We start from the raw sequence: 24,655 nt of genomic DNA, 5'->3' as shown, positions 1-24,655 counted from the left end.
AGTAATATTTGACCATCCTTTGAAAAATAGGGAAAGCCTTCACTCAAATTTTGAAGAAGCATGGCAGGACAGATTGAAAGGGGCATGAAATGGGTGGATTTGGGTGGGGCTTGAGGGACATGAAGGTGCCCAGCTGAGTCATGGCTGCTCCCAGCTGGCCCTCTAGGGCTGGGGCCCACTAGGCCTATTAGCCTGGTCAGCTTGCTGTCTTTTTAATTGTTTCTGTTGCTTACCCCTTTTGGTCCTTCTATCTATGTGTCTGGGATGAAAGGAAGGAAATTGCTAAATCTCCTACCTGCTAAATCTAGGTAGCTGACCCCACAAAAGGTCCTTCACAGCATGTATACATTTAGCCTTGTTCTCCAATTTTTTTTTTTTTTTGTGTGAAAATAGCTTCAGCCTTTAGGCCTAAACAAAAGCTCATTTTCCAGAGGTGCTTCCAGGAGTTCAGTCGTAGCATACACTAGGAGGGGCTGTTCTCTTAACCAAGTATGCCTGTGAATGATTAACCCAGAGGCAGCTACCCTGTTGACTTCTAAAGCATTAAAACCACAATGCAAAGAACGCTTGGCAACCTGGGAAAAGAGTTGCAGAAATTCAGCAATTCTTTGGTGAGAGCTGTATCCTTTGTCCCCTCCAGTTTTTCCTTCATTTGGTCCAGAACAGTTTCCTGGAACTTAATTATATGAGGCAGACAACTGAGAGTTCTCACGGCCAGGGTGCCAGAAGTGTGCACTTTTTTGCCATATCTATCAGGAGTCCTTCCTTATTTTTCATTTGGCAAAGGATTCCTATTCGTGATGCCTTCAGATCCCTTGGTACCCTAAGGCACCACCTCAGGATCTCCCCCAGAGGTTCTGAACAGGTTCTGTAAAAAAAAAAAAAAATACGGCTGTTTTCCAAGGAGCAGGTGTTTGGGAGTCATACTACAATGAGCGTGTAGTATGGCATCATCCACTACTAGTATTACTTGAGGAATGGCCAGTGGTTTATGTTGAGGAAGTTTTAAAAATTAGCTAATCTTCTTCTTAAACAGACTTGTACAGACATGGAAGAAGCAGAATGTCAGAAAATACTGCTGTTGCTGGTAGGCCTTGATGCAGGGCAAGCATTCAGTAGAGTCAGCTGGGATTTTAGAAGTAGGGCAATGGATGTGTTTGGATCCCTTTATTAAATTGGGTTAATTAGGAGGATATATGAAGAGTTAGAGCCAAAAGCTAAGGTGGGAAGTTTCCTTTGTGATAAGCTATAATTTGAACAGAGGAACCAGGTAGAAATTCTTCTTTCCCCTTTTTTGGTTTTATATTTAGAATTATTGGCAAAGACAAATTCAAGGATATAACTGACATGTTGATCAAGAAGCTTTAGCTTAATTTGTAGATATTATTTTGTACTGTGTAAAGCCAGAAAAGGACTTTTCAGTATTGAAATATTTTGATACTGTTTCACGTATTTTCAGGATATAAATTTAATAAAGATAAAACAAGGGTTATAGCAGTAAGCTTTGTACCCACTAATGAATTGGCTCGACATACCCATAATTATGGGAATAAGATAACATGAAGTATTAGGTTGTATGGATTAAAAAGCCATCTGTTATGGCATGTTAAGGGTGTGTGGGGAAGACACTGAACAAAAGATAATACAAAAAAATGATAAACTGGAAGCTCATGATTATGGTTATGGGTACTAAGAACAAGCAGTGAAAATGTTTTTAGTCCATTTAGCTTTATACACAGTTCAGACATATTTTTATCAACAAGAGGAGAAGTTGTGAACAATAATTAAAGAATTGAAGGAATTTATCTGGGAGGGGAAGAGGGCAAGAGTTAAGTGTGATAAGTTGATCTACCCCATAAAACAAGTTGGTTTAGAATTACCTGATTTAAATGGATGCTTTAAAGCTACACATATGCATAATGCAAGCAGAAGGTTATAAATGAACATGGAAAGGGATGATGAAACATGAGGGAAGTGTAATAATAAGACAAGAGTGGGCTTTTGAATGCAGATACTTAAGGAGAATAACAACTATACAGAGTATTCATAAGGTTTCAGAAAGTATATGAAGAACTAAGCCAGCATGAGAATGGGGAGAGATTATGCCAGTAGGGATGGCTGCAAGTAGGGGTACATAAAACAGGCAAGAGAAATCTGGGATTTACTGGAGAAAATTAACAAAGGAATCAAGGTATTGAGAGGAAATAACTAGAGAGGGAACAGTAATAGAGTGGAATGAGACCGAGCAGAAGTTTGTACTCTGTGACTGCCTTCCCTACCTGGCAGTGATATCAGAGTGTATGCAAAGTGAAAAGAAAGGGAAGTGCTAAGTGGAAGATCAGCTCCGACAGAGTTTTTATTTCACTCTAGAACAGAAGCTGTGATTAAAAAGGGGATAATTTTGCAAAGGAACAATGAAAGTACATCTGTATGGCTCCTAAGTATGTGACAAAGTCCAAAAGGTTTCATTCTTGATAGTATTTGCATAAGTGCTTTTTTACTGTAAGCAGACTTCAAAGTATTTTTTTCTCAAGTTGATAGCAAACTCTGGAGGTGTGAGGGAAAAAAGAGAGTGGTATCTGGGAAAATATATATATATATATATATATATATATATATATATATATATATATATATATATATATTTTTTTTTTTTTTTTGGGGGGGGGGTAGTGTAATGAGATGGCAGATATTAAAAATTCCCTGGTGAGTATTCGGTCAGAAATGCTAGGGGAGCAATTCACTACAATTAAGGAAATTATTCTTTTAAACTGCACTGCCAATCATGTGCGGACAGATGATCCGCTGTGGCGACCCCTAACCGGGAATAGCCGAAAGAAGAAGAATTCTTTTGGGCTGGGACACAGGATCTTAACTGCCTGTACATACTAAGGCTTTAGAAGTTTAATGTTATTAGCTACCAAAAAAAGTAATTACTAAAAATTGAAATTAAAATCTAAACATTGTAAAGGAGATGAACTAGAGGTGTAATTTTTAAAAAAGGGAAGGTGCAAATTACATAGAAATGAATGGTATTTATGGGAACATTACATGCAGAAAGATATTCAGGAGGAGGAGTGAGGTTTAAGGGAAGGCAGGAATCGAGCAATATATGTAATGTTGGAGTAAATAACAAATGTGTAATGTGTTAATATGACAAATGTTAGTGTTTTCTTTCCTGTAAGCACATGTGCAACTATGTGTTAGGTGATAATTAATAAAAGATGTCTTGTATGTCTTGTCTAAAAAAGACTCAATAGCCCTACAATATCTATGAACCTATGAGGTTGATAACCTTCCTTTTGTACATCTCTGCTGTAGGACAGTGAATGTGATATAGAAGCTGTTCTGTCATTTACAAATTTTACTTTGATGTTAATCCCCATCACTTCTGCAGAGAAAACTCTGCATATGCAGTATGTTATGCACACTGTGTGACAATGAAAAAGATGTATCTGTCAAATAAGAAGAGTAGTGGTAAAAGTAACATTCCTGCCATAAGTAAGGTCAGTTTATGACCAGAAACATGTAGACTGACATAGGAGCTAAAAGCAGTGAGTGGGATAGTCTGTTGAAGCTGTTACATATTAAATCATTTGTTGGGCCTTCTGGAGTGATACCCAGTAGTGACAGCATAGATCACTGCAATGGACTTCATTTATTTAATTTACCAGAAGAACTGTGGGAATGTGTAGGGAATGGGATCGGCTGTAACAGTTCATTGCATATGACACTGATGCATATACAACCTGTGACATGGCCTTCACTGGGTGCTAAGTGAATTGAAGTATTCCTTGTCAGGCATATGTATAGCTATGGCAGTGTAAACATCCGTTAGGATGACTGACTAAAAAGTAAAATACAGCAGTATTTCTGCATTGATGCTTAGCATGGCATGTCATGAGGATCTTCTGGTCATAGTAAAATTGCATATGTGAACCCTTACTTGATGCCATACAGAATTCATGCTAGATTATGTACGGTTTTAATCCTGAGATCTCAGTCATTTACTGAGATTTCTTGGTCATTTGACATGTTGAGTGGGTATGGCACAGAAGCAGGAAAAAAGTGTAGTTTTAAGGTATGGGTCCCTGCAGATGTACACACAAGTTATGTAGGGAACATTTAGGTGTACATCGGCAAATTGGAGAATGCCGTCAAGCTTGGCAAAAAGTTGTCACTGATGTAATCCAAGATTTGTGGGATAAGAGACATCATACATACATTCAAGCATTGATAATTTCTTTACCTTTTTACCTTAACACTCCATTTTCTTAGTCGACAGCCTGTGCTGGTTTGAAATGATATGCAGGTGCAGATTGGTACAGAAGTTGTTGTACATGTTTTAGCCAAAGAAGTTATCTGTTTGCATTTTTGATATACGCTGGGATCTTAGTCTTGTATTTTAGTTTTTAGATGTGCAGTTATGTGAAGATTGTGTTGCTATTGTATTCTGTATTTCTATTTCCTGAACTAGAATTACTCTTAAAAAGACATCCAGTTGTATTTTAAACCGTGATGTGCAATAGTCTTGTAGTTTAACTCTCAGTTGTATTAGGACTGTTTTACTACCACCAAATTACTGCATTTTTCCGTAAATGGTGTAGCTGGTAAATTTCTATATAGTCTGTTCACCTAAACTGTAGTAGTGAAGGAATTGTCTCTGCTCCAGTTTGTGCTTCAGTGCTTTTATATTCTGCTTATTTACTTGCTTAAAGTTGCATTGTGCATCTTCCCCATCCCCCACTAACACATTAAGGTAGAGTTTCTGAAAGAGCTCCAATATTGGTTTTATTTGATTGGAAATCTCTCCAGCACATAGCTACTCCCCCAGAGTCTTTTATCTAATACTTGGAAAGGTGTGGAAATGAGTAACTAGCTTTTCATAAAAAAGGAACGCAGATTATTTCAATTCTGCTTAAATATTTAAGTTACACTTGTGTTGACCTGTGCAGTGATACATCTTTGTAGTTTTCTGCTGTTTTATGTTTTAGCGAAAGAAGTTGGCTGTTTGCATTTTTTGCTTTGTTCTGGGACTGTCTTGCATTTTAATTTGCAGTTTTGCAGTTGTGGGAAGGTTGTGTTTCTACAGTATTCTGCACTTCTATTTTCACCAGTAGAATACTTTGTAAAAGCCATCAGTTTGTATTTTAAAGCCTGATGGTCTATAGTCGTCCACTTTAATTCACAATTGTGACAGGACTATTTACTACAACTAGATTTGAACCTTACTAATTTATTATTGCATTTTCCCATAAACAGTGTTACTGGTAAATTTATGAATAGTCTGGTGCCTTAAACTGTAGTAGAAGTTAAATAGTGGGAGAATTGTCTCTGCTTCAGTTTGTGCTTCAGTGCTGTAATATTCTGCTTATTTACTTGCTAAAAATTACATTGTGTCTGCCCCCCCCCACACTAACACATTAAGCTAAAATGCCAGATTGTTCCTCTCTAGCTGTCCTGCTTGAGAGTTTTTTTCTTAATTCCCCCACCCATTTGCTGTGTTTTATTATAAGGCTGTCTCTGGCCTCCATCTTTTATGGTAATCTGATTTCCAAAGTGTTGTCTTACGGCTTTTCCCAGTTAGGGGTCCCACAGCAGAACTCCGGTCCGCTAATGATTGGCAGTAGATTTTCACGAACGTTGAGGTGCCAGCTCGACATCCAACCTTCAACGAAGGCATGCCCATTTACACATGTCTTTCGAACGCCCACCCAACCGCGGGGAGGACATGCAGACTGCACATATAAGGCACTCCCCGCACTCCAGCCAAGAATCGAACGGGAGAACCTCTGGCTATGAGGCAACAATGCTACCGCTGCACCACATTTATACACTCTTCCTACCCATTTTTTCCATAAATCCATGATACTGAAGACCCTCCCAGCAAACAAGTATTGCTCTCGAGTAAAACTCCTTTACTACATATTGTCTCCTGCTCATTTCCCTAGACTGAACAAATCTTGGAGCCCTAGCCTGCATTCCAGAGGTGTTTTACTTGTATCCAGTGCCATCCAGGCAAAGTTAAAAACCCTTTGATTACTAAATGACACAAGTTATTTTGAGTGATTGCTACTGTTTCCTGCTTTTATACATGCATTTAACTGTATTTTTTGTAAAAAACAAATAATGCTTTTCCTCTCTGTTACTGTTGTAAGACTGTCTTGAAATTGCATTCAGCAAGGGTTTTTCAGCTAGCTGTTTAATTGGCTTGTAGTAGCATTCCACTTGTGGATCTCTTTTACTGTATTTTTGCATTCAGAAGACTAGATTTATTCATCTTGAGGCAGGAGGTGTGTGCCTAGTCTATCTGAGTTGGGAAATAAACAAAATGACTTGTATTGTAGTCATTTTATTGACCAGAGGGCTTTAGTTAGTTTATGCTTTTTCTGTGCTGCTATAAATTTTGCATATTTGCATGGGTTAGCGGTGCCCTGTACTGTACAGTAGCAGACACCTAGAAGGCTAATTTTCCCCATAGGAAGGTCCATAAAACAGTACCCTGTAAAGCAGCAATATAGGACAAATACCTTGCATGCCAACAAGCTTAGAGCAGCTAGTTGGGTGTCAAGTGGCACTCCCTACAGATTTAGTAGAATTCAGTATTGTGCAAACATTAAAGTTAGTAGAATTTAGTACTGTTAAGCATAATCTGCTCCCATAAATTAATCTTAACAGTCTGCACCAACAAAGAATCATTAATAGCCTTCTGAATCCAATACTCCACCCCCTTATAGCTCACCAGTTAAAGGACTGGATGGTATGGATATGCATTTTTCCTAACTTCTCTATAGCCAGCTCAGTGGATATGGGCATCTTGAAACAGTGCAACAATCCTCTCATGTTTATCTATAACTACTTAATCCTTACGAAAGCAGACACAGTATGTGAGAGGTGCACTTAAAAAATGACATTGGAGGTTAAATGCTTGCTACAAGTGCACATCATGTTTGAAACTACATACGCAACACACACCTCACATAGTACACACACACACACACACACACACACACACACACACACACACACACACACACACACACACACACACACACACTCTGTGTGCTAAGGCAATGAAAAACACTTTTCCTAAACAACAAAGATTGCCTAGACCATCTGTTGTCAAAGCTATGCCTCAGCAAGCCAAAAGGCACTCAGAAAAAAACACCTAACACCATACATACTGTTACTCTCTTAGTGATGCCAAAAACACTAAGCACCTAAGATGAGACAATGTACTTCCCAGGACTGTTGTTTTAGGGGACTCCGTTGTAAGATATACTGTTGCCCATCTAACCAGGCTAAACAAGGTGAAGATAACTGTTAGCTCCTTATCTGGAGCCAGGATCCGCCAAATTACACACATACTCAAGTCATTACACCACAGGTTATGATTCTGTAGTATTCCATGTAGGTGTAAATGACATGAGATGTACCTCCCTAGGATATATAAAGACAGACATTATGGAGTTTTCAGACTACATGTCTCAGGCTGGTATGAGCATAGCACTGAACAGCATATTACCATCACTGAGGGTGATGCCACAATATGAGGTGAAATGATTGATTTCAATAACTGGCTGTCTTTCTGGTGTCATTCTAAGGGGATCTAATATTTGTCAACTTGGGAGGATGTAGTTCACAGACCACACTGCTTTGCCAATGCCAAGGATGGTCTGCACCTTTCCCCACTAGGTTTTCAAATACTGGCTAAAACTTTATCCACCCCCATAGTGCCTTTTGTAGGCTATGCCAAATTGACAAAACTATCACCATTGCGAAATCAACTCAACTGAACCTCAAGATGTTACTACTCAATGCCAGGAGCCTAAATAAAAAAAAAAAACTTCACTCCTTCCAAGCCCTCCTCCCATTTGAGAATATAGACATTTGTGCAGTTACTGAGGCTTTCTTTAAAGTGGTAAAGAGTACCTCAGCAGTGCAAGGTGTCATTGACTTCCATACTTTGACCAGTAGCTGCACAGACAAGAGCTAAAGGTAGAGATGTCTCACAGACATCAACAACAAGCATACTTCTAGGGTGGTCAGACAGGATGATGTGCTGGAGTTTGTCCACGTGCAGATCACCATAAACAAAATCCCGTACCATATCCAAGCCAGCTATAGGTCATCCTCCATGTTACAAGACACTCACAATGCATATTTGGACCTGCAGGAGACAATTAACATCCAACATAACATCCTACTCATGTTAGACTTTAATTACCCCTCTATAGAATGGGAATCCTACACGGCCTCAAATTTACAGGCACAAAGATTCATGGACTTCTTAAATACAAGCACCCTTGACCAAATAGTGAATACTCCAACTAGACGCTCCAGTGTACTAGACCTTGTGCTCACAAATATGGGAGAGCTCAGCATCCACCCCTACTCCCACCCCCACCAATGTCTTGTCCTCCCTGGTAAGGTCCACTCTTAAAGATTTTTCCTTCAAAATCAAAATTAACTCTATAATCCCATTAAAACCAGTAACAGTTAGAAACTATTCCAAGACAAATTACCTTTTAAGTGATGATGTGACAAAATTCAATGCTCCTTTAAACACCGAGAATATAGCAGCCTGTGATGAATTGCTCTCAAAAATTCTGTACAACCATGTCAATGACTGCATATAGGTTGCTGTGTACCTACCAGAAGCAATCCCAAGATTAGACCCAGAAACAAACTGCCCTGGTGGCATCCCAAATTAAACAGGATATACAACAAAAGGGGAACATTTTTTAAAAAATTAGGAAGGGTAATTCCTATAAAGGTAAAAATTCTCATTAAACTAAATGGCAACTAAGGAGGCTAAATTAGTTCAAGCAATTTTTGAGGTTAAGACAGCCTCCCAGGTGAAAGATAACCATAAGGGCTTCTTCAGCTCTATCGTAAATTTCAAGGGAAACACACAATATGCTGAACTGGTTATTAATGGTGCCACATTCTCAGAGCCTGGCAATATAGTGAACCTGTTGGAGGGCAAATTCAATTCCAGTCCCCCCAAATACCCTCAGACATAACTCCCTCCAACTGTAACTAGGGAGTATTTACTGGCTGAGTTTGCTAAAGTAAAAAAAAAAAATTTAAATGGGCCCTGATATCACCCCATGATGCTTCCTGAATAGTATAAAATACAACTTATCAGGACTACTGGAGTCATTGTTTAACTAGCGTCTTAAAACAGGCTTTGTGCCATGTGACTGGAGGACTGCGATGTTTATCTCCCTTAATAAGAGAGGACCTTCAACAGATCCTGGAAGCTGCATACCCATTAGTCTGATTAATCTTATTTGCAAAGCCATGGAAATTATCAACAAGGACATAGGTGACCTCCAGACACTGAATCCATCCCAGGTTGGCTTTGTCAAAGGAAGGTCATGCTTACTGAATCTGGTGGACTTCCTTGAAAAGGTCACCACGGCAATGTACAAAGGGAAATCTTTGCATACTGCCTACCTAGATCTGGTGAAAGCATTTTATGCAATACCCCATTTGGGCATTGTCAACAAACTTAGGGAACTAGGTATCAACCCCCTTTATAGCATGCTGGATAGCGAACTGGCTCACTGATAGGACCCAGAAGGTTAGAATCTATGAGGCCACTTCTACAAAAAGGCCAGTCACCAATGGAGTCCCCAAACGTTCTGTGTTAGGCCCACTCCACTTTGGCAGCTACTTCTCGGATATCAAAGCCAATGTCAAAGGCCTCTGGCTAACTAAGCTCACAGATGATTGCAAACTGGGAACAGTCATTGAATCCCCTCAAGATGAGAACACTGTTCAAGAAAGTCTAACAGACAAATGCTTGGTGCCAAAGCCATGGCATAAAACTCAGTACCAAGAAATGCATTATAGTACCTTTTGGGAAGTTTGCCATCCTAGGTAACTGTCATCAATAAAACACCCCTAAAAGTTGGTCAGGAATCCGGGAACTCATGTAGATGGACAAATGTTGGTGAAAGGCTATGTTACTAAGGTAGTAAGAAATTCTTTCAAAGTTGCTCAACTTACAAGCAAGGGCACAGTGTTTAGGTGCAGAGAAGCCATTATACTCTACTCTGCCCTCATCAGACCCATCATAGAGTGAAATGGCCCCTTCAGTATGCACCAGACACATGCAGCAACTGGAACATCCACAAAGGTTCCTTACAGTAAAAATACAGAAAGTAAATACACTGTCCTTTGATTGCCTCAAAGTCCTGTGTCGCTCCCCAGTATCATAATAGCTTCTAAGAAGTGATCTTTGCCTGACATCTAACGCATCCCTGGACCCTGTTTTGATGAACCTTTTGCACATCTGCAGAACAAACAGCATCAGAACTACTAAATTAAAAGACCTAAGTAGGACATGCTGGAGAGGCGGGTATGTTTCTCAGAGAATTCTCTGTTTCTAGAACAGGCTCCCATCCCGTTTGAAGCAGAGTTTCTCCCTATCCCTGTTTAAGTGCAAATTAAACCAGTGGATGGGTAATCGAAAATTCACTCCTGGTCTGGCGTCTACCTCTGGATAGAGGCAGTCAGTAAATCACCCCTATAGAAATCAAATTTGTGGGTTTTAGGTTGCATGGCTAGGCGTATAAGAGCCTTAGTGGTCATTAGCCTAGTATACACCCGTGAATCTATGAAAAAGTGTAAAGGAAATAAGTATTGGAATAAAGTGAAAATATAAAGGAACCCAATCAGGAGCTTAGAGTTCATTATTCTTAGAAGTGCATGGCTATGGATGTACAACTAAGCTTACTCCACGTTACAATAGTGAATCCATAAAAGGAAATTCAACAGTGTAAGTAAGGTTTTCAGAGTAATCAGTATGAGTTTTTTGGGGTGTTTTTGTGCAATCTGGCAAGGGATGAATGTATTAAAACTTCATGTTTTGTACTTTGCTGGAACCAAACCTTGCACAAAAATCTGTTTTCTGCTAATAAGTGAGAATCCATTGAACTGCCTTTTTCTGCAGCTGTTGCATGCCTAGGGCATGGGTGTGTGCAAATGATTTAAAGCAGTTTGGGACAGGACTGTATAAATTTGCTGCACAGCCTTTGGAAATCACCAGAATAATATATAACACTCTCCAGGTAGGTTTTTTAATGTGTTTTTCACAGTGTGTAATTTGTTAATCTACAATTAATGCTTGATTTGCTGTCTTACTTTACGGGTATTGTATAGTTTACCATGTCTTGTTCAAATTTTCAGACTTTTGATTGAATCTGTTTTATTTCATAGTGTGAAACACTTTTTTTCTGCAGATTTTAATTGTTGATAGTGGTGTCAGAGGAACCATTGCAGTGGGCTTGGTCCCACAGTATTACAAGTTAGACCACCAGCCAGGATGGCTTCCACACTCAGTAGCTTACCATGCTGATGATGGAAAGTAAGTAATACTTATGTAAACTGTTTCTGTGAAGAGAGATGCATTAATTACAAATGTGTAAGTGCTCACTTTTCCTTTGACTCCGCTGCCACTTTTAAGGAAATGTTTTACAACTACTAGCATTTACAGCTATTTTTTAAAGCACTCTTTGTTAAATATTACTACTAACTGCTATTTTACATGTTTTCTGAAACATTTTTAAAAGTTTATAAAATAGCTTTTTTAATCACTTTGCGCACTTGAGTTGTTGTCACATTTTTCTTGTATGCTCAATACCAGGATGTCTGAACATGAGGTTACTAACACTGTGATTTGAAACACTAAAGATGTTCATCGTATGGATCACTGCAGTAGTAGCCTTGGTTATATGGATTGTGTTCTGCTAAGCATATAACAGCCGACTAGCTTCCGAAACTTCGGGGCACCTTCCACGTACCCAAACCATTAGCTTGTGCTGAACTGACTAAGAAGTTGGGTATGGGTACCAAACTACTTCAGAGCTTTCCTGCTAAAGAAGAACACTCCTCTTGCAAGCTTCTGAGACTTAACGGTCGGCTAAAGAGATTCTAGTGCTGGGCAGATAAGTTCCCTTCGTGGGAAAAAACTCACACTTTACTTTCTTATTTCAGAAATTGTACTTCTCTAAAAATGTTAATTTTAAAGCTAGGAAAAACTGTTTTAATAACTGTCACATGACTTGTAATTACTTGTAAATGGGAGAGTCAGTGTTTTACTTTTGTGGTAAACAGTTGATTGACTTAATTTGTATTATTTTACTTTCCTAGGCTCGGGTAAATGTTTAAAGTGATTTTTACTACATTCTTAAGGAGAAAAAGTTGCCTATGTACTACTAACTTGTTTGGTATATCTGATGGCCCTGCCATTTCCCACCAGTACCATCTGCTAGGCAAATGTTGGTGAAGCCATTATGCTGTGATACAATACATACATGTGTATATTTATTTCACATTTGTTAACCGTGTTAGTCCATCTGAGCCAGTGGCCGGTTTTCAGTGGACACCCTTGGAGAAAAATCTCCAGCAATAAAAATATAACATAGGCAATATACAAAACCCAAGAAAAACAGTGCAGCAATACAACATAAACAAAAATTACATATGCAGTAATCAGGTGAAACAACTTTAATAAAAATTAAAAAAAATGAAGTAACTACAACTAAGTACATTTAAGTATTTATAGTAATGACATATCTTTCCCAAGTAGCATAATGTAGCACAATGTAGTAGCATGCATATACATATATATATATATATATATATATATATATATATATATATATATATATATATATATATATATATATATATATACATATATATATATATATATGTGTGTGTATATATATATATATATATGTGTGTGTGTGTATATGTATATATATATATATATATATATATATATATATATATATATATATATATATATATATGTGTGTGTGTGTGTGTGTACACACACATAAATGTATATATATGTGTGTGTGTGCACACACACAGACACACACGTACCCACATTATGTATATTGTATACGTACATAGATATATATGTGTAATGTGTGTATATTATATATATATATATCTATACATCTTTAGTAGGAGGCTGCTGCCATTTGTTTTTGCTAAAAGCATTACAAAGAGCTTTTTCTAGAGTGATATATTTATTAAATACTGTTTCTGCATTTGATATTTAAGAAGTTACTTTAAATATTTAATTTCTGTTTTGTTATAACTCTCCTCACCCCTTGACCAAATGCAATTGCATTTACCCTTGGTGTTTTGCGGTCTGTTTGCAAAGTCATATGCATATTTGGTCATATAGAAGTAGGGCTGTTTGTCTACCACATCCTATCCTTCCATTTTAGGGAGTTCTGCCTCAAAGTAGAGAATCCAGACTGCCTAACAGCCAGGCTTAGTTTGTCTGAGCTGGGATAGCTCAGAGTGGAATCCTTGAATGGGGGTTGGGGTCAGAGATAGTTAGAGATAGATGAAAAAGGTGTAAAGGACTGAAGTTGGGAGGAGCAGTCTAGGGAGGGAAGATGAGAAAAGTTCAGTTCCCACTGTGATCATCCTCTTTCAAACTAGATATCTCCAAGACAGCATTTTGGATTTCCCCACTAATGTGTGGTTATACTGAGCAGCAGTGGCATAGTAGGAGTGACACAGGTAGTCTTATTAGTTTTTAGGGCAAGTAGTCACAGGCTAGTCAGAGCCACGGCGGTGCACCAGTTAGCGTTGTCACCTCACAGCAAGAGGTTCTTCTGTTCGATTCTCGGCTGGAGCACCTTCTGTGTGGAGTCTGCATGTCCTCCCCGCGGTCGAGTGACGTTAAAGACATGCAGGTAGGTGCGAGCGTGAATGGGCGTGCCTTCATTGAAGGTTGGGCATCAGGCTGGCAATTCGGCCCCATAAAAATTCACTGCCAATCATGAGCGGACCGGAGTTCCGCTGTGGCAACCCCTAACCGGGAAAAGCCGAAAGTCTTTTTTTTAAGTCACAGGCTAGTCAAGAGGTTATTATTATCCAGTAAGGGTCCTCCAGTACAAACATAGTATCCTGCCTGTGTGCATACTCCCCACTACACTGTTTCTTCCCTCTCCCAAGTGCTTTAATCTCCCCTGTGGGATCCCATCAAGTCTCCACAGTATGGAGAAGCATGGTGGTGGTAGGCAACAACATCAGATGTTCATCATTTGATCAGTGCTGCAGTAGTCTTTGCTATATGAATTCTATCCTCATAAGATACAACAGCCAGCCAATTTCCAAAGCTTAAGGGTACCTTTCACACACCCAAACCATTGACAGCTCGAACAGAGCTGAAGAAAATCAGCAGTCTTGGTCACCAGCCCGTCATAGCTTTCCTGATGCCAAAGAGTGTTCCTCTTGCAAGCTTATGAAGATCGACATTGCAGCATTTGTTCACTGCTATGCTGATAAGATTTTATATTGCTGGACTTTCAAGTGACTTTTCATTTGCCTTGAATGTCTGTGGTTCTATTTTTGACTTATTGTTTCTATTTTTTGACGTATTGTTTCTGTTGACTTATTGTTTCTGTTTTTTGACTTACTGTTTCTATTTATTAAATGTTTTTTAGTGTGTTTTGGGGCTGGGGTAAGTGTATGTTGTGCTTGTTATGAAGTCTTTTAAGATTGGGCAGCGCAGTGGTGCAACAGTGGTGTTGTCTCCTCACAGCAAGAGGTTCTCCAGTTCAATTCTCAGCTGGGGTGCCTTATGTGCGGAATCTGCATGTCCTCCCTGCGCTCATGTGGGTTTCCTCCCACGTTACAAAGACCTGCATCTAGACCATTTCTCCCCGGGCCTTCACTAAAAATTGGCTTCGTTCCTAGTCTGACTTTCCCGATAAATAAATAAATAAAATTAAAGCACAATTTTTTGATCCTTTTTCTTTCATCCACTCTTGCTGTCACTGTTACCCTAACTTCAGGCTTCATTCTTGGCTTTACCATGGAACAACCTACCGGTTCTTCAGTTCTTCTTTCCCCTAGCCACAACTAGAAGAATGCTGGATAGTGTTTGCCCATCAGCCTGCTACTACTTTGCCTCATCATAGATGAGTGATTTTTTGTTAACCATTCCTGGTACATCATGTCGTTCATCTTCCTTGTTTTTTTCTGGTGTAGTCCCTTCAGCCACAAGAGACCTGGGGTTAAACGTATCCTCTGTTGCTGTTGGAGTGCTCAAAGAAGTTCTATTTTTAAACTTTCCCACGATTTTGAAGAAGGAAATGTTTGAAGGAATATTTTTTTTCTGCTGAGATGTCTGATTCTGTAGAGACCAAGTCTTCTGAGAATCCATTGGAAGAATTTTATTTTTCTGACACCATATCTACATTGCATTGTTTTTTTTTCACTGAGAACATAATGACATTCCAGTTTATTTGAGCAGTATTGTGATTTATTACAACTAGCATTTTCTCAGCCTATACCTGTTCTTCCAGTTTTGGAGAATGTTTTTATGACAACCTTTAATTAAGTTGCCTTACAGCCAGCCTGCAGGCCCAGAAGAAGGCTGACAGGTGTTTATCTTCTTATTCTAGATCTGATGCTGCAGTGATTTATTTGACAAATACTGTCACATCTGCATATTTGACAAATGCTAGTCTCTTCCCCCTCTGGGAAGAATGGGAACGTCTTTGATAAATTTGGGGGAAAAAGCAAACTCTTCTGCAACATTTACTTTTAGAATTCCCAACTGTCAAGCTCACAAATTAAGTTTATGCTTGCCTCTTTTGAGACTGTGAGGAATATTTTAGCATTTGTTCCATCTTCTAAGAAAAGAATCTGCCTTGTGTTTTGTGGTTGCTTCTGTGTCTCAACTAGCCACTCAGTGTTTGAAATGTGCTTATATTTCTGCAAGTGCCACTTCTGCTCTTCAGTTAGTCCCACCCATCCTCCCTGTTTTTGTTTTGGTGTTAATCTTAGTGGCCTTGAAACTGCCCGCCCCTCTTGTAAATTTGTGTTTGGATACTCCTTCTGGGCCCATCTCATTTGCTCACTCAACTGAGTGCAGTGGGATCATATTCTGATTTCAGGCACTCCTACTGTGTACAAAGAGAGCATCTGGGAAACAGAAAAAAAAATTTAAGCTTGTTTCCTGCCTTTCCTGTTAAGTGGTATAGACTATTTGTAGGCTTCTGAGCCCCAAGCCCTTCTGTGTTGGAGGGAAGCCTTCTAGCTTAGTTTTTTTTTCTTATAACTAGCCAGTTTTCTTGTTTCAGCACACAAATCTGTTTCTTTGATCTCAGCACTTGTTCAGAAAAAAAAAAAAAAATTCATCTGCTTTTACTATACTTGTGTTTCTACCTACTTTATTTTACTTTTGCATCATCTTAAAAGTACTCAATTGTATTTATTACTGCTTGGTGTAACTCATTCTAAGCCTTTTGGTTTAAACACTTGGGCTTCGGACCAGTTGTTTTGCACTGAGAGGGTTTGTGGTCTGCACTGTAGTGGCAGAACAAGTAGCTTACATCCTTCTAGGTTGGGAACTGCTGATTGTGAGGGCTCAGTGTCTGTTATTCTAAAAGTGTATTAATTCTGGTTTAAGCACTTGGGCTTTCAGGCCAGTTATTTTACATTAAGAGGGTTCGTGGTCTGCACTCTTGTGGGAGGAGAGGCTGGACTCTGCCCTTCTGAGCTGGGAATTTCTGGTTAAAGGCTTATAGTGCATGCATATCTGAACTGCTTCGGTGCGCCTTGTTTGCTGTGGCATAGACTGGATTCGGGCCTGCTGGATCTAGCTTTGTTTGTGTAACTTGAGCACTAATCCAGGCATTCTCTAAAGTATTCAATTGTATTTAGTACTGCTTGGTAATAACTTGATTAAAGTGTAGCTATCATTCTAAGTCTTTTGGATTAAGCACTTGGGCTTCAGACCAGTTGTTTCACATTAGGAAGGTTTGTGGCATGCACTGTGGTGGCAGGACAGGTAGCTTTCATCCTTCTAAGTTGGGAACTGCTGATTGAGAGCCCAGTGTCTGTTATTCTTAAAGTGTATTAGTTCTGGTTTAGGCACTTGGGCTTCAGGCCAGTTATTTTACATTAAGAAGGTTCATGGTCTGCACTCTTGTGGGAGAAGAGGCTGAACTCTGCCCTTCTGAGCTGGGAATTTCTGGTTAAAGGTTTATAGTGCCTGAATATTTGAACTGTATCTTACTGAAATTGGTACACCTTGTTTGCTGTAGCATAGACTAGATCCAGGCCTGCTGAATCTAGCTTTGTTTATATGCTTGTTTGCTTGCTTGTTATTTCCCTGGAATGCTAATTCCACCTAATACGCGGCTTCTCAGTGCTTCTGTGGATCACTAGTGATATCTGCATTGCTTACTGTACTTATTTCCTTGTTTCACTTGAAAGAAAGTTACTGTTTTTCATTTTTGCATTTAAGTTACCTGTAACACATTGCACTTAAGTTACCTGGCACTTGCGCGCTAAAGCAATTATACAAGTCAGCACTAAAAATTAAAAGCACTAAACCCTCACTCCCCACTGGCCCTTGTTTTCAATTATTAAGGAATTCCCAATATTATTCTAGCATGTCCAAAGGTCAGTTGTCAATCTCCTCTCCGGTCCAGCTGGTGAATCTGGGAATCTTGAGGCAATGTTACAACTGCCTCATGTACACAGACAACCCTCTCCTCCTCCCAACAAATTCCAACACATGTGAGAGATGCAACCATATAGCCAAAGAGGCTAAGCTCTCTCAACTCAGTACTGGCATAACCAGTCAGGAGGAGAAGGAAACCACACTCACTACAATTCCAGTCTCACATAGACCTACCACGACAGCAAACCAAACACATAATCACACAAAAACATACTCGGAGGCTCTAAATAAAGATCTAATTTGTGGTTGGTATAAAAGAAAGTGTGTATTTATTACTTTTTGTGTGCTCAAAGAAGGCTGATGTTGCCGAGGCGCTAAGCCATATTAAATCTGTTTGGTGGAGAATTCGTGATGTTTCTTGGTATTTTTTACCTTTGGACTCTTGCTGGTTGTTTTTTCTAAATAAAGATCTGCCTAAGCAGCAGAGACCTCCAAAGCATACACCCAAGCAACCGCTACCCCAAAACAAAACACGTGCAACACATATCTCACAAAGCCAGTGTGCCGAACATTCACAGCCCTTAAGACTAAACAACACACCTGATACACTTGTAATAGGTGACTCTATTGTCAGGCACACTGACGTCCCGCTCACCAGGATGAACAAGGAGAGGGTCACGGTGAGCAGCCTGTCAGGCGCTAGGATCCGCCACATAACACAAGCACTCAGGTCACTCCAAGGCAAGTACAAATATGACTGTGTCATTGTCCATGCTGGTGTGAATGACCTGAGACGTACCTCCCTGGACTACATGAAAAGAGACATAAAGGAGCTCTCTGAGCATGTAGCCCAGGCCGGTATGACCCTGACCTTGAGTAGCATCTTACCCTCACCAAGAATGATGCCACAATATGAAGACAAGATGATCAATTTCAACAATTGGCTTAAGTACTGGTGTCATTCAAAGGGGATTCAATGCCTGTCAGCTTGGGATGATATGCTCGACAAGCCACGATGCTTCGCTAGGGAAGGTTTGCACCTGTCACCCCTGGGCTTTCGGATATTGGCAAAGGCTCTTGCTACCCCCATAGTGCCTTTATTAGGCAAGGCTCAAAAGACAAACCCACCTCCATAGGTATCACAAGGGATAAGAAACTAAGAGTAATGCTACTCAATGCCAGAAGTCTAAGCCTCAAGATGCATGCACTCGAAACTCTCCTTAGCATGGAGAACATCGATATCTGTGCAGTAACAGAAACCTGGTTCAGGGCTCCCGAGAGCACCCCAGCACTACCAGGTTATACCTCATACCATGCTTTTCGGCCCCAAAACTTGGACCGAACCACAAAAGGAGGGGGAGTATCGATATTCATCAAAGTTACCCACACCTCCAGGAAGCATCAGAGACTATCCATGTGCAACTAACAGTGGGTAAAAATGCCTTCCAGTTTATAGCCTGCTTCAGACCACCCTCCCAAACCCAGGAACCCCACTCGGCCTTTCTGAGAACACTGGAAAATATGAAGGTCTCTCCAAACACCATTATATTGGGCAACTTCAACTACCCAAACATAGACTGGGAGCATTACTCTAGCTCCAACACCCTAGCCCAAAGGTTCCTAGAATTTATAAACTCAAATGCTATGGAACAACTTGTTACCACTCCCACAAGAGGGGAAAACGTACTGGACCTGATCATCACCAACATGGGAACTCTATGTTCCAGAGCAGAAGTGTATCCCTCACTGGTAAGATCAGACCATAAACTAATCTCACTGGATATTCACATCCCGACCCCACCCCCTGCCCAGAAAACCACAGTGAAAAACTTCTCTAAAGCAAATTTCACACTCCTCAAAACTGAGGTGGAATACTTCAAAGTCCTCGGGCCTGTGGAAAATACGGCCCAGACCGCAGAATCCTTTATAAATGCATTCTATGAACATCTTCAGGAATGCATGGATCATGCGATCCCAAATAAAACCAAGACCCAATCCTCCAAAGGCAGACGTCCTGTCTGGTGGACCCCAGCCATAAACAAACTATACAATAGAAGGAGGAGGCTACTAAATGATAGAGCAAAATCCCAAAAAGGGAAGGCATCACTGATCACTATTAGCGAAAAACTACGGGCACTCATAAAATTGTCTAAGGCCAGCTTCGAGAGAAAAATTGCACAGGACACTAAGGATAATCACAAGGCTTTCTTTAGTTATGTTAGGAACCTGGGTGGTAATTCCCAAGTGTGCTCAGAATTAGTCCAAAATGACAAAAAATACACTGAACCCACAGACATTGCCAACATCCTTGCTGACAGGTTCAGCGCAAACTTCGTCCCCCCCCTCCCCACCAAAAGGGCAAATATCTATTCCAGCAGAGTGTTGCCCTCCTGACATCTCAGATGCTCAGGTAAGAGCCGCCCTCTCCAAAGCAAAAAACACAGCATCAGTGGGACCAGACGGTGTCCCGGGCTGCGTTCTACATGAACTCCAAGAAGAGCTAAACCCAAACATAAAACTACTGTTCAATCTCAGCCTTACTACAGGATATGTGCCCAAAGAGTGTCGTACAGCAACAGTGGGTCCCTCTCCATAAAGGTGGTGCCTCAACGGATCCTGGAAACTATCGCCCCATAAGCCTGACTAGCTTGGTCTGCAAAGCTATGGAAAGGATCATCATGGACCTCATAAATAAAGATATTGGGGACCTACAGACACTGGATCCTACCCAGTTCAGCTTTGTTAAGGGCAGATCCTGCCTCTTGAACCTGGCTGATTTCTTTGAAACAGTCACCAAGGCCATTGACGAGGGGAAGGTGGTCCGCACAGCCTACCTGGACCTCGCAAAAGCCTTCGATACAATACCCCACTCTGGCATTATAGATAAGCTCACCAGCTTGAATATAAACCCCTATGTCACTAGATGGATTGCAAACTGGCTCAAGGACAGAACCCACATGGTTATAATTGCTGGAGCCATGTCAGATTCCAAACCAGTTACAAGTGGTGTCCCACAAGGCTCAGTGCTGGGACCTCTCTTGTTCGGTATATATTTCTCGGAGGTACAGGCCAACACGGAAGGACTGTGGCTGACCAAGTTCGCAGATGACTGCAAACTGGGCGCCATAATGGACTCTCCAGCTGACACAAGCATCCTCCAAAAGGGCCTCATAGAAACAGACAACTGGTGCCAGAGCCATGGCCTCAAGCTAAATGCCAAAAAGTGTATAGTCATCCCCTTTGGCAAAAACAAAGTGCCAACAAATTACCACAGAGGTGGTAATCCATTAAGTACAGAAGAAGTAATTAGGGACCTGGGGACCCAAGTTGATAGCATTCTCTCATTTGACAACCACATGGCCAAAGTGGTTAGAAAAACATTTTATATAGCCCACCTAATCATGAAGGGATTCACATCTAGATCAGGGGAGGTCATCGTGCCTCTTTACTCATCCCTCATCAGGCCCATAATTGAGTACAATGCCCCTTTTGGGATGTACCTTACCAGACACCTGCAGCAACTGGAAAGACCCCAAAGGTACCTCACCAAGAGGATCAAAGGGCTCAAACAGATGCCATATGCTGCCCGGTTAAAGAAACTCCAGCTCTACTCAGTGGCATACCGCCTGTTCAGAGGCGATCTGTGCCTGACGTATGAAGCCATGCGCAACCCGGAATTAATGGACATGCTGCACCTCAGAAAATCTAAATCCCATCAAGCTATGCGCTCGAGAGACTTGAACCTCAGCACTGAAATAAATAGGACATGCTGGAGGGACAGATTCATAACCCAGAGGCTCCCTTCACTCTGGAATAAAATCCCAGTCCAGGTTAGGCAGAGTCCCTCATTGACTCTCTTCAAGAGGAATCTTGATGAGTGGATGGGAGATCGTAGGTTTACCCCGGGTATCACTTCTGTGTCACTGTTAGACAGAGGCACAGTATACTAACATTGAAAAAGTGCATAGCAAAATAAATTTAAAATGGGTGGCGAAAGCCAAACACATTCTGGCTAGGCTTATAAATGCCCTAGGGCAGATAGCCTAGTATGAACCTATGAACCTATGAACTTCAAGGGCTGCGGCCACTAGAACTGTTATGAGGAAGTTTGCTTGGTTGCATTCTCAAAACATTCCAGAAGATGTTATAAATGAAATTTTAAACTCCCCTTTGGACAGAGAAATTAGTTTTTAGACCATCTGCTGCAGAGGTCTGTAGAAACTGTGATGAGAAAAGTAAGTTGATTTAAGGAATATCTCCGATTTTCAGCCTTCCTTCTCTAAGTTTGCCAAGGGATTTGTTGTTGTCCCCACCAGCCTTTATTAATAAGCAAATTCAGCAAGCTGCTGGTAAACAAATGTTTAAAAAGTAGTGGCAGGGAGGTTCCCCAAAAAAGGAGGAGCCTCCTAAAACAAAGGGCAGTCTAAATCTTGCTTACTGTATGCAAGACTTCTTCCCTTTCCCACCCTGCCAAACCTTTAATCCTTCCAGTACGTCTGAACTTCCATTTCTGTGTCTGTGGCAAAAGTTATTTTCAGACTGATGGATTCTTAAAGTAATTCATCAAGATTATAGATGGCACTGGAATTCTGTACCTCCTTTTTGTGGAATCCTCCCTCCCCTGTCTGCCAGACCAGACTCCTCTTTTTCCTTCTGTCATTCAGCATCTGCTGTCTCAGGAGGTGATAGAAGCAGTACCTACTCATTTGGGAGTAGGGTTTTATTCACGATTGTTGCTGGTACCAAAGAAAGAGGATCCTTGGAGATCAGTTCTGGGCCTTTTCTTTCAGAACCTGTTTGTGATGGTGCCTAAATTCAAGATATTATCCCTTTGCAACTTGTTACCATTTATTTTTCATTTGGCTTTTCTTATGACCTTAGATTTAAAAACTGCGTATTACCACATTCGTATAGATCCTAATTACTTATGTTTCTTAAGGGTTTCTCTCTGGATCATATTGTCACTTTTCTGCATTATCCTTTGGTCTATCCAGTGCTCCAAGGGTATTTTCAAAGTGTTTAGATCTTGTGCTACCATATTGCATACTGCAGTGTATTCACATTTTTCCCTGTTTAGATAGCTGGCTTATCTTTGTATCGTCCTTTTCAAATGGTCAGGAATCTCTGTTTTTACGTAAGGGTTCTCCTGCAAAAACAGGCAGTTTTCATGAAAACTTACAAAAGTCTTATTTGACTCCTCCTGTCCGGATTCTTTTTGTGGGTGCCTTATGGACATCTTAGCTAAGAGTTTTTTCCATAGGAAAAAGTAGATGTGTATCATGATCACTTCTAGAGTTTTTGCACTCTACTGTCTCAGCCAGGGAATTTCTCAAGATTCTGGGTCTCACGACTTCCATGATTCTCGTGATCCCTTTTGTAAGACTTCACATAAGAAAAATCCAGTGGTACCTGAAGTCTGTATGGTTCCAACATTTGCTTCCCCTGACATTCCAGATTCCAGTACTGAGATTTGTGAAAAGGGAGATATTTTTTGTGGAGTCAGTTTTTTTTTTGTGTGACAACAAAATTGTCAGAATCCAGGTCTCCCATTCTCCTTTCCAGCTCCAGCACAGGTACCTCGAACTTTGCTTGTGGAGCTGTGTCTTTGTGGTTAAAAATGAGATGCTGGCACTTAAGTGGTCTCATCTCTGTCATTTATGGTCCCCAGGATCTCTACCAGTTTTTGAAGACAACACCATAGTGATGCTTTACATAAACAAGCAGGGGGAATCCGGATTTGTTCAGACTACCCAGTACCCTGGAATATAGTTTTTCTGCACAATCTTACTCTTCAGGCATCTTGCATCTTGTCAGAGCAAAGTTGTGTGGCAGAAAAGCTGAACAGGAGAAGGGGAAACCTTTACTAATGGAAATAGAATCAGGGGTCTTCCAAGAATTGATTCAGCACTGGGTAACACCTTAAATAGATCTTTATACCTCCACTCACAACAATTATTTGGCAAAATTTTTGTTCCAGGACTTCATGCAAAATGGATTGAAAAACAGATGCTTTTCCTTTTTCTTGGACAGAGATGTTCCTGTATGCTTTTCCACTAATATCTAGGGATATTCTAAAGACTCAAAAGGGTTCTGCAAAGATCATTGCTGTGACTCCTTTCTGGCCTAGGCAACTGTGATTCTCATTCCTTTGGAAATGGCCAGGAGCAATCACAACAAGCTTCTTCACGGACTGTCCCATCTTACATAAGACTTGGAATGGTTGATGCATCCTGACCCCAAACAATTACAGCAGACTACCTAGGTGATAGAATATTAATACCTTTTTCCTGAGGGCATAAAAATGGTATTAAAGAAGGCAAGAAAACCTACTAGTAGAAAAAATCTGTTCTTAATAAATAGAAAAGGTTTTCTAGTTGGTGCCAAGAAAAGAGCCAGCAGCCATTCAGGACTAGTGTTTTTCTGATTCTACATTGTGTGTGACTTACTGTCCATGCAGTCAAGGTTCATTTGCCGGCCATTTCAGCTTGTCTGCCCATGGACCCACTCTTTTATTGTAGTGTCATGTGAAAATGTTTTTGAAAGGGGTATTGCATTCCAACCCTCCTGGAAAATGGGTGGCTCCTCCTTGTGATCTTAATTTTGTGGTAGAAAAACTAAACTCTTGCTTCATTTGAAACAGATTATCAGGCTAATGTGTTATTCTTAACATGGAAACAATGTTTTAGTTGCTCTGAGCATTGCAATAAAAATATGTGAGATGAAAGCTCTTGTGGCTGGTCAGACTTATCTAATTTTAAACAAAGTTAGGGTTTTCTTGAACTTAGCAATCATTTATGCTTAACGTGGTATCCATGTTTACTTTGAGCCAAGCTATCTATCTCTCTATTTCTGTCTCTCCCTCCCTTCCAGAACATGAAAATGAGAGAGAAAGGTTATTCTACACTTTGGATGTCCAAAATCCGCTCTGGTACTCAAGGTAAAAAATAACTAAATAAATAAATTAAAAAAGAAAACCTGTGTCAACACAGACTATTTCCATATGGGTGTCTAGAGCTTTCTCATTTTGTTGTTCCCACCACAAGTGAATTCCAAACCAGGCCAAGACACATTCTTTATGGCCTTTTGCTGCAATGGCTTTTTGGAAATGGGTGGACTATAGAAGTGTTTTAGAGGCAGCAACTTGGTCCTTTTTACATACTTTTACAAATCACTACAAACAAAATTCCTTTTTGCAGG

The 24,655-nt window shown here is 40.3% G+C and overlaps 1 protein-coding gene across 1 annotated transcript in view; it reads left to right on the top strand.

The window, feature by feature from the left end:
- The window catches only part of SPRYD3 (SPRY domain containing 3), a 2,261,394-nt gene that overhangs the window by 1,006,312 nt on the left and 1,230,427 nt on the right, over positions 1-24,655 (top strand). Inside the window, 1 exon segment of the mRNA XM_044083977.1 lies at positions 11,253-11,377. Coding sequence (XP_043939912.1) covers positions 11,253-11,377 — 125 coding nt within the window.

This window comes from Protopterus annectens, chromosome 9.part0 (assembly GCF_019279795.1).
Source record: "Protopterus annectens isolate FY-2018-M chromosome 9.part0, PAN1.0, whole genome shotgun sequence".
Classification (NCBI taxonomy): Eukaryota; Metazoa; Chordata; order Ceratodontiformes; family Protopteridae; genus Protopterus; species Protopterus annectens.
This window is presented reverse-complemented; position numbering and strand designations above follow the sequence as displayed.